General features: G+C 38.1%; 1 protein-coding gene across 3 annotated transcripts in view; it reads right to left on the bottom strand.

Moving 5' to 3' along the window:
- Positions 1-12208, bottom strand: part of LOC115217169 (sodium/potassium/calcium exchanger 4-like) — a 217029-nt gene that overhangs the window by 75136 nt on the left and 129685 nt on the right. For all 3 annotated transcript variants that reach the window (XM_029786794.2, XM_036507716.1, XM_036507718.1), the window contains exon 4: positions 2934-3085. In XM_029786794.2, the coding sequence (XP_029642654.1) occupies positions 2934-3085 (152 nt within the window). The remainder of the gene's footprint in view (positions 1-2933; positions 3086-12208) is intronic.

Genomic DNA, 12208 nt, shown 5'->3' with positions numbered 1-12208 from the left:
TTGGACACAAGACATATCAAAATAAAACATTAAAACGTCTGACTATGAAATAAGTAGTGGCTGTGTGGTAAGTAGCTTGCTAACCAACCACATGGTTCCGGGTTCAGTCCCACTGCGTGGCATCTTGGGCAAGTGTCTTCTGCTATAGCCCCGGGCCGACCAATGCCTTGTGAGTGGATTTGGTAGACGGAAACTGAAAGAAGCCTGTCGTATATATGTATATGTATATATATATATATATATATATATATATATATATATATATATATATATATATATATATATATATGTGTGTGTGTGTGTGTGTGTGTGTGTGTGTGTTGTGTGTCTGTCTTTGTCCCCCTAGCATTGCTTGACAACCGATGCTGGTGTGTTTACGTACCCGTCACCTAGCGGTTCAGCAAAAGAGACTGATAGAATAAGTACTGGGCTTACAAAGAATAAGTCCCGGGGTCGATTTGCTCGACTAAAGGCGGTGCTCCAGCATGGCCGCAGTCAAATGACTGAAACAAGTAAAAGAGTATTGAACCAGCAATGCCAAGCAGGCGGCACCAAAACGAGTGTACCAAAACTTTTCATAGCCATAGAAGCCGAAGCATCTTTATAAATCTTGGCCTCTTGAAATAACATACCAGCTAATCCTGCAGTAAATGTCTTTCTATTAATAGGTTGGAAAACAGACATATATGTCTATTGACATGTCTGTACAAAATGGAAAATACCAAAAACTTTGAATTGGAATTAGTTAAGAAGAGGCATTTATTGCAACATCTGTGGTGAAAGGTCAACAGCCGGGCTAAGAAATCATCTTCGCTTTTCAGTGCATTAACCAGTACAATTCTCACACAAAAACAAACACACACAGACACATACACATACACACATGCACACACACGTACACACACACACACACACACAGCTTGTATTCGTAAGTGCATTATATGATTATATTATGACATAATCATTGTTTATAAATACACGCGCGCGCACAAACACACGTATATAGATAGAAAGGAAGAGAGAGAGAGAGAGAGAGAGAGAGAGAAAGAAAGTGAAAGAGGATGAGAAAGTGAGTGAAAGAAAAAGTGAGTGAATGAGTGAATGAGAGAGATTACAGTTTATTAATTGAACATAATTGACATAAGCACGTTCTCTCTCCTCGTACAGAGAGAAAGAAATATGCTCACACACATAAAGAGAGAGCGGGGAGAATAAGGGAGAGGAAGAAAGAGAAAGAGAAAGGGAGAGAGACGGACAGACAGAGAGGGGAGACGGAGGGAATACAGGTTTCAAATTTTGAAATATATATATATATATATATAGACAGTCAGATAGATAGATAGATAGATAGATAGATAGATAGATAGATAGATAGATAGATAGATAGATAGATAGATAGATAGATAGATAGATAGATAGATTGAGAGAGAGAGGGGGGAGAGAGAGCGAGAGAGAGAGAAAAAGAGAGAGAGAGAGTCAAGAGATGATATCCAGAGACGCCCAATACAGAAAACATTTGCGCACAAATGATTTGAAGTTACAAGCGGAAATCTTTACCGAGGACTAAAGTCTGTTGGGGTAAAGAACGGCTGTAAGAGGAAGCCATGTGAGCAAATATGGAGATAATGATGCAACTGAACAAATAAAATCGTTTGAGCTAGAGAGACAAAGACTGAGGATATTCAGACGATGAACATTCCTGTATAAATATATAAATATTTATATATTAACAGAGCAGATTTACACCGAGGGCAAAGACACAGAGAACTAAGGGGAGAAGGTATGGCATTTCAGACCCGACAGCTGTTTCTGGGGCTCGGAATTACGTAATAACATCGGCAGATGTAGCTTGCAAAAAGTCAAGAATATACACCGAGTGACGAATGTATATAAACATTAGGTGAATCCGGCCACTGTCATCAAGGTGGAGAGAATGATATCTAGATTCTAGAATTTTTGCGAATTGCATCTGCCAACATTATTACGTAATTCCGAGCCCCCAGAAACAGATGTCGGATCTGAAATACCATATTTCCTTCCCTTAGTTTTCTGTGTCTTTGCCCTCTGTGTAAATCTGCTCTGTTAATATATAAATATCGATATATTTATATATGAATGCGCATCGTCTGAATATCTCTGGTCTTTGTCTTCCCTCTATTGACACGTATATATGTATACTCTTTTACTCGTTTCAGTCATTTGACTGCGGCCATGCTGGAGCACTGCCTTTAGTCGAGCAAATCGACCCCAGAACTTATTCTTTGTAAGCCTAGGACTTATTCTATCGGTCTCTTTTGCCGAACCACTAAGTTACGGAGACGTAAGCACACCAGCATCGGTTGCCAAGCGATGGTGAGTGGGGGTACAAACACAGACACACAAACATATACACACACACACATACATATGTATACATATATACGACGGGCTTCTTTCAGTTTCTGTCTACCAAATCCACTCACAAGGCTTTGGTCGGCTCGAGGCTATAGTAGAAGACACTTGCCCAAGGTGCCACGCAGTGGGACTGAACCCAGAACCATGTGGTTGGTAAGCAAGCTACTTACCACACAGCCACTCCTGTGCCTATAATGTATGTATATTTTATGTATCTAGCCCGAGAGGTCTTAGTTTATTTCCAGCATTATCTCTCACTCTCTCTATATATATGAAACCATTTCTCAAGCTAAAAATGTTAGAATGAGATATCAGTAAATAGATTTGTAATTCAATACAGGAAATGAGTTAATTAGATAATAATTCTTATCTCTATTTGCATAATTTAACTTTGTGTGCGCGTGTGGGCGTGCACGTGTGTATGTGTCTATGCGTCTATGTGTGTCTATATGCATGTATGTGTATATGGCACTCAAATATGATACAAAAATGTTAGCGTCATATTTAACGCAACAGAAATCAGCAGAAAATTTACTTACCTGACATATTTTGTCGAGAGATGTCACAAAATATTCATCGCATACGATTGATAATGCATAAAACATATATAAACCCAAAATAAAATGCAAAACCATAGCACCATGATATCGCTGTTCATTTGTGAATAAGTCCGGTGGAAACTCTTTATAGGCTAAAAACAGAGAAGAAAAATAGCTTTGTTTTAAAATTCAGCCCAAAATTTTACATCCATAATTATATTGTTGTATTTAGGAATGGTCATTTTGCCAGTTTAGCCAATAAAAACACACGTTACTTTGCTTCAGAGTTATTTATCTTTTACATTAATCTTAATCTTATTTCGGCCAGAGTTCTTTCGTCACACTCCTGTGACCGCATCAGTGGTCCTTTGCTTTCTTCTTTCTTATTTGTGTGTCTCTCCTTACTAACGGTCAACAATTTTGTATTTTGTATTCCTATTGTATGTGTATAAGATTAAGATTAATGTAAAAAATAAATAACGCTGAAGCAAAGTAACACCAAATATATAGTGCGTGTGTTTTTATTGGCTAAACTGGCAAAATGACCATTCCTAAATACAACAATATCTGTTTCAACACACGATTTCACATCAGAAATTTTGCAAAATAAATCTATAATTATATTTATGCATAAAAGATTGTTTGTTATTAAGATTGAAAAGTACTTAATGTGAACAACATTAGTCCTCGTAACTTTCTGCATTAATTCTTTTTTTTTTTTTTTTGGATAGTTCAGATGTGGGAGCATGCACTGCTGCAGCACATTGCTGCAGTCATCATTTGTTGGTATATTCCTGGGTCCTCCCGAGAGACCCGTTGAAAAGAGTCCCAGTAAGCAGCCACCTCCACAAGATACCTCCTCATCTACCCGTTTCTTTATAACCCACAAGGGGCTAAAAATAGAGGGGACAAACAAGAACAGACAAACGGATTTAGTCGATTACATCGACCCCAGTGCGTAAGTGGTACTTAATTTATCGACCCCGAAAGGATGAAAGGCAAAGTTGACCCCGGCGGAATTTGAACTCAGAACGTAGCGGCAGATGAAATACGGCTACGCATTTCGCCTGGCGTGCTAGTGGTTCTGCCAGCTCATCTACCGTGACCATGTGGTGTGTGATCGACCAACATAAGCCATCAACCCAACAAGATGCTCGGTGAAGGGAACACGGTAAGCAGGGTCTAAATTGGAAACACGAGCAACATGACCAAACAGTCTGAACTGGCGCTCCCAAATCATGCAAGTAACAAGATGCACCCCAGATTCTGAGTAGGGTTGGATAGTAAGAGTAAATTCTTGGTTTGGTTCCTTGATTTCGGTTAGATAACAACTGTTTTAAAATAATGCGTAATTTTTTTTTACTATTAAAGTTTAAACCAGCCAAATCTGGTTCAAATAATCTACCTGTTTCATTTTCAAACTGACCAGATCTAGCCTCTTACCTGCCCTGCCATGTCATTCTAAAAATTGACAATTACATCAAAGGTTAATCAAAGGTCTTGCAATCACATCACAAGTCAATCACAGGTCCTACTTTGTCTTGTAAGCTACTTGACGACCCTGCTGGTACCATGTAAAAGTCCTCATGCTTGTGCCACATGCAAAGCAGCCAGTGCACTCTTTTGGTATGGTTGGATGCCCTTCTTAACGCCAACTACTTTACAACAATTGGAGACTGGTGCAGTTCACCGGCTTGCTATCTACTGTCTACTGTCAAACTTTCTATCCCAGGCTAGCACGGAAAACAGACGTTGAATGATGATGATGATGATATCATTATCAAAATCACAAAGCTACAAGATAATACATGATTAATTTAAAGCAATGTGTATAAAGGAATATTAGATTTGATGGAATAATCTGAATGCTGAAGGGTTTAACTTTAATTTACAATAATGGTAAAAGTTTACTAAGAACCATAGAAAAGACCAATTGTTTAAATTTTTCGATATACAGCAAAAGTGTTAAAAATGAAAGAAAACAATATTCCGATTCAATCTTCAAATGAAAACTCAATACTTGACCCCTTGGAAAAGTAACCACAATATCGTTTTCAAACTCTATACTGTCAGTATTTGTAATTTGTTATATACAAATAGACTGTGGAGGCGCGTGGCTTAGTGGTTAGAGTGTCAGTATTATGATCATTAGATTGTGGTTTCGATTCCTGGACCGTGCGACGCGTTGTGTTCTTGAGCAAAACACTTCATTTCACGTTGCTCCAGTCCACTCAGCTGGCAAAAATGAGTAAGGCTGCGATGGACTGGCGTCCTGTCCAGCTAGGGAACACATGTGCCATTGAAACCGGGAATCCGGGCCCATGAGCCTGGCTAGGCTTTAAAAGTCTATTTATTTATTATACAAATAGACTAAGATTAAATTTACTCATTTGGCTCTGATATCTTCTGATATCTAAGAATACCATCTGTTGTTCTGGTTCTTTAGTCTTGATCAACCCTAATCAAGCAGATCTAGAAATTAAAGAACTTCAACGATTATAATCTTATCATCTTAAAAATTGTTTTCTACAATCATGTTATCTAATGTGTTCTTTACTTTTTATAAGACAACGAGCAAAACGTCCCCCATCCAATGGACGGTGCTGATATACTTGCGCGTACAAATGCACGTTCCCACGGCTTTATCGATCGTATTCTCACCTGGAATCGACTTTTATAATTTTTTTCAAAACTTATACACGCCCGGATACCGTCGGTATCTACATATCAAATTTGAGCGCAATCTGATGGAGAATGCTCGAGATCCTATAAGACACACACAGAGACAGACAGAACGGATTTTATATCAGAGATAAGGTGTGATTTAAGGGGATTTTGGTCACTATTTCTTGTATCTAGTGGAGTCAGTAGCTGGCAGGATGCATACAAGTAAAATTATGATGTATTTTATCTTTTTATCTTTTACTTGTTTCAGTCATTAGACTGCGGCCATGCTGGAGCACCACCTTGAAGAATTTTTAGTAGAATGAATCATCCCCAGTAATTTCTTTTCTTAACGCCTAGCACTTATTCTATCGGTATTTTGCCGAACTGCTAAGTTACAGTGATGCAAACACACCAACACCGGTTGCCAAGTGGTGGCAGGAGACAAACACAGACACAAAGACATACACTCGTTATATATATATATATGGATTCTCTCGTCGTGAACGACAAATGGGGATTCAGTTAAATAAAGCGATAATCATGTTCTATGGACACGAATGTGTCTCCTGAGGCCTGCTTTGCTTCGTGCCACAAAACCACAATGACTGGTAAGGTTTCCATTTAGAGGAGCAGCGTTTTGTCAGAGTGCCTTCATGCTTGCACAAAGTTGGTTCCGATGTTGGATCCAACTTTGCTCAAATCTTTGAACCGAGGAGAAGCAAGACTGGTGCCAGGTCCTGTGTTCTGATGCTTTGTTTTCCCAGGAAGAAAAGGGAGTGTTGCATCACTTCAGATTGTCTTTTAGTTTGCCTTTGAAGCGCAAGAGTAGCTTTCCAACTGACCTTCCTGTTGGGAATTAGCCAGAGAGAATATATATATATATATAAATAGATGAGTGTATTTTTTCCTTGTTAACAATTAACACGGAAAAAATAGATAAATTGTTACCAGGGTAGCAAAAAATCACACAAGAGGTGATGTTTTTAAAGGTAGAAACTTCGGGTTTACGTAGAATTTTTTGTATGATATATAAATAAATAAATGGAGTTTAACGCAGGTGTAATTCAAATACTTTTGCTTCCGACATATGTTTCGAAGATTTCACTGATATTATTCCAAAGGAATAACTGGTGTAACACAATGTAATCTTCTCTTCAGGGAAGTGAAGATTACATCATATATATATATATATATATATGATGGGCTTCTTTCAGCTTATGTCTATCAAATCCACTCACAAAGCTTTGGTCGACCCGAAGCTATAGAAGACACTTGTCCAAGGTGTCACACAATGGAACTGAACCTGGAACCATGTGGGTGGGAAGCAAGCGTCTTACCACACAGCCACGCCTATGCCTATTTGTTCAAAGTTAAACATGCTTGCATGACTGTAGAGTTAGCATAAATATTAGGAAACAGTCTTTTCTGAATGTAAGTACCATTTCTAGTCACACATTTACCTTCTTTTGCTTGTTTCAGACTTCAGGCTGCAGCCATGCTGGGGCATCGCTTTGAAGTGTTTTAGTTGAACATTTCAATTCCGTATTTATGTTTTTTTTTTAAGACTGCTACTGATTCCATCAGCTTCTTTCGTTGAGCTGCTATGTTACGGGGATGTAAACAAATCAGTCAAGCAGAAGGGAGTGGCAAACAAAGACACATACACACAGACAGACAGACACACACACACACACACACACACACACACACACACACACACACACACACACACACACACACACACACACACGACAGGCTTCCACACATTTCTGTCTACCAAATTCACTGACAGAGAACTGGTTGACCTGGGGCTATAGCAGAACACATTTACCCATGGTGTCATCCAGTGAGGCTGAACCTGAGACCAAGTACTTGCGAAGTGAGCTTCTTAATAACACAACCACGCCTGCACCTTATATATATACATAACATACACGTGTCAACCATGGCCATGACTTACCAGGCTTAAAAAGATATTAGGTATCGATTCGTTTGACTACAAAATCCTCAAGGTGGTGTATGTATGTGTATACTCTGACATCATGGAAAAGCAAATGAGCAGCAATTGGGGAAATATTACCACGATTGGAAATAGGTGAGGACTGAGAACAGGAAGGGCATCCTGCCATAGAAAACCTGCTTCAAATTTCATCTCATGCAAAAGAAAATGTTAAATGGTGATGAGGAGGATCTATCTATCTATCTATCTATCTATCTATCTATCTATCTATCTATCTATCTATCTATCTATCTATCTATCTATCTATCTGTCTGTCTATCTACCCCCTCTCTCTCTCTCTTTACGTATATATATATAGCTTAGACTTTTTGGGGGCAAGCAAATCGGACCATCTCAAATCTAACTGCCCGAAACGGTTGTGACTTCTGGAACTTGACTGAGGAAAGAAAGCCACGAATGACACGTGTTTTTTTTTATTTTTTGCCTGTCCTAATTGTTGTTTCTCTTGTCTGCCTTTGTATCGTCTATCTGTCCGAATGTTTTAATGTCCTCTATTGTGTTTTTGTTTTATTTACACACACACACACCACACACACACACACACACACACACACACACACACACACACACACACACACATATATACATACATAAATATACATATACACATAAAAAAATCGCACCCTCAATGACAGGTAGGCAGAATGTTTTGTGTATGCATGCGGATGAGTGTGTGTATGTGTGCACATAAATAGAAAAATTGTGTACACACAGCAAAAATGCACATAAGAAAAACCCCACAAAGATGTATACTACTCTCCCTTCATCAGCTGCTCAATGAAAATTAAGGCTGTTTCAGCAAATTATCAACAAGGCTACTTATTTCAGAGTGTAAATAAATTTATAACAAATGTGACATGGGAATCGTTTTTGTGAGAACAGGACACAACAAAAGGATGAAACAATAAGACAGGACAACTACAAGTGTAAAAAACTTTACATAAAATTAGGTACAAGAGATGTTTAGATCTATTAAACAAATGCAAAGGATACAAAATAATTAGTTTGTCAAGACAAAGAGAACACAGGACGAAGTGAGAACGAAACAGTAAAAAGTCTTTCAACTGGAGTGAAAAGGAAACTAACAAAGATGGGCTCAAACGTGTATGTATAACACTAAATAGAAAATGGAGAATAGATCGTTCGGCGTTGTTAGTCCTTGAAAGGAGAGACAGATACGACAGACAATGAAGCAGCAGGTAGCAGAATAGAGTTCCAAGAAAAGAATGTGTTGGTAGTAGAATTAGAATTAGAATCATAGGAAATCAGAATCAGAATGAGAAGGGGAGGAAGGAGAGAGAATAAATTAGTGCGGCGAAGAAGGATAGTTGGGAGAGAGAGAAGCTGAGATGGAAAACAATAGAGGTAAACAAAACAAAGGAGGGGGAGAGGAAGAGGGAGAGAGAGAGAGAGAGAGAGAGAGAGAGAGAGAGAGAGAGAGAGAGAGAGAGAGAGAGAGAGAGAGAGAGAGAGAGATGAAAGCTGAAAAGAGTGGGTTTAGCAACAACAGAAAAACTGGTTGAGAGAACAAAGAGGACACGGAAAAAAAAATTTTGCTTTATCAATTCTTTATCAAAAAGAAAAAAAAATATCCCTCTATTGTATATAAAACTGGTGGTAAAAAGTACGGGGAGAATTCCAACATTTGCATTCAGAAATATTGCTGGGAAAGAGTAATTTATTTCCATGCACAGAGAAAAGCTATTTCAGTTTATTTAAATGTTATCTTCTCCAATAATTGCAGAACTTCATTCATACCTGGCACTCGCCCCGATGCATCACAGATATCCGAGATCAAATGAAAAAATTCAACTAAAATTGCTTCTAACTGCAGTAGCTTAGCGAGGATGGGTATGCTCCACCCTGGACAACACTTTTTATCGTGAAAGTGCTTTTGTGTTTGCTGTATAAGCCTATATGAGAAGGTGCGTGGCTTAGTGGTTAGGGTGTTCGGCTCACGATCATAAAGTCGTGAGTTCAATTCCCAGCGACGCGTCAAGTGCTTGAGCAATACACTTTATTTCACATTGCTCCAGTTCACTCACCTGGCAAAAATTAGTAGTGCCTGTATTTCAAAGGGCCGGCCTTGTCACATTCTATATCATGCTGAATCTCCCTGAGAACTACATTAAGAGTATACGTGTCTGTGGAGTGCTCAGCCGCTTGCACGTTAATTTCACGAGCAAGCTGTTCCGTTGATCGGATCAACTGAAACCCTCGTCGTAGTAACCGACGGAGTGCCAATTTTTAAAAATATTTTTTTTAAAGCCTATATAGGGGGTTGAATGAGACAGAAAACTGAAGTGCTGCCCCATGTAACATCCATTCTAGCTATACCACTGTATAACTGGTAACGGTGGTAACATAACGATGTGTAGAGCTTGTACGTTTATCAATCTAAGTATGTGATCAATCCACCCTTCTCAGCATTCTTTTTACATCCGCTTTTCCAGACTCAGATAGATCGGATAGAATTTGTTGGGGCAGATTTTTCTATAGCCAGACGCCCTTCCTGTCGCCAATCCTCGCCTGTATCCAAGGAAGGTAATATTTCCTCAAGACCAAACATGTTTACATAGAAGACTAAAAACAAACGACACTGCTTGTATTTTGGTGACACACTTTTACAGCTATCACATCATGAGAAAAGAAAAAGACAGTAACACACACACACACACACACACACACACACACCAAACACACACATATATATATATATATAAACAATTCGAGGATGTCAGGTTCTCATTGGGAATTAAATAATCCAAAAATTTCACTAGTTTATCACTATCATTGTAAGGAGAAAGTCTCGACAATATGTTAGAGATTATTACAGTAATATATATCTTTATATATAAAAGAGAAGTTGTGTATAGCTAGAATGGATGCTAGAATGTGGTATAGCTAGAATGGATGCTACATGGGGCAGCACTTCAGTTTTCTGCCCCATTCAACCCTCTATACAGGCTTTAAAAAAAACTATAAAAAAAAACTATAAAAAAAAACTGGCACTCCGTCGGTTACTACGACGAGGGTTACGGTTGATCTGATCAACGGAACAGCTTGCTCGTGAAATTAACGTGCAAGTGGCTGAGCACTCCACAGACACGCTTACTCTTAAATGGCTTATAAACACCTTCCACGCTGCAATTGTTTTTGTTTCAGCACACGATCTCAGATCAAGTAACTTGCTATGCAAGTGTATATATATATATATATATATATATATATATATTGTGAGAATATACTCATATGTGTGTTTATGTGTAAATACATAGTACACACACGCACACACACACACACACGCACACACACAAATATATAGGTTGGCCAAAAGTCACCTGACAGTAAATCAAAAACCGTTTAATTCCAAGATTTATTTATGTTCAACAACTGAATGAATTTAATAAAAGCATTTAAATATGAAACATCATGAAAATTGTTCAAACTGAAGTCCCCGAGGGACACATTTTCCCATTCGTGTCAATACAGAATTACAGATAGTATTTATGGAATTTTGATTTACTATCGGGTGACTTTTAGCCAACCCTGTATATATATATATATATATATATGTATGTATACGAATGTATAAATGCATAAATATAAATATATACATTTTATATATTGACGGCTAAGGGTTTACATGTAAAGCTTTCAAGATACTTATATTAACGGTCAAATTTTTCACATATATATTTTTCTTTACTTTTTATCTTATATCTTCTTTACCTTTATTTGTATGTTATTTGTATGTTTATTTTATTTTATCTTTACTTACATCTATAATTCACTAGCTAAATACAGACGCGTGGCTGTGTGGTAAGTAGCTTGTTTACCAACCACATGGTTCCGGGTTTAGTCCCACTGCATGGCACCTTGGGCAAGTGTCTTCTACTACAGCCTCGGGCCGACCAAAGCCTTGTGAGTGGATTTGGTAGACGGAGACTGAAAGAAGCTCGTGGTGTATATGTATGTATGTATGTATGTGTGTGTGTGTGTGTGTGTGTGTGTGTGTGTGTTTGTCCCCCTAACATCGCTTGACAACCGATGCTGGTATGTTTACGTACCCGTAAGTTAACGGTTCGGCAAAAGAGACCGATAGAATAAGTCCTAGGCTTACAAAGAATAAGTCCTGGGATCGATTTGCTCGACTAAAGGCAGTGCTCCAGCATGGCCGCAGTCAAATGACTGAAACAAGTAAAAGAGTATCCTTTCAAGAAATATGTTAACCTTTGCAGTATAAGCTCATAAAACCCTGATGAGATTCTGCCCCATATAGTTGAAGATGATGACCAATTCTTAGCATATGACCCTACCCAAACGCTAAGAATTACGAATCACCTGGGGGCATGAATCGAAACATATTTAGGATTTTGGCATCTACCATTTCTTTTAGAGCTTTATGATTTATAATTTATTTGTATTATTTTTATAAAAAAACTTTCAATCTCATTATATCATACAAATAAATTATTTATACATCCACAATTCTCCATTTTCTTTCTTTCGTTATGTTGTGAGTGTATATATATATACAAGATTTGTGGTAAATCATTTTGCCTTTGCCCATATAATACAGTAAATG

The sequence above is a fragment of the Octopus sinensis genome, linkage group LG11 (assembly GCF_006345805.1).
Source record: "Octopus sinensis linkage group LG11, ASM634580v1, whole genome shotgun sequence".
Classification (NCBI taxonomy): Eukaryota; Metazoa; Mollusca; class Cephalopoda; order Octopoda; family Octopodidae; genus Octopus; species Octopus sinensis.
Note: the sequence above shows the minus strand (reverse complement) of the source record. Positions and strands in the feature narration are given on the sequence as shown.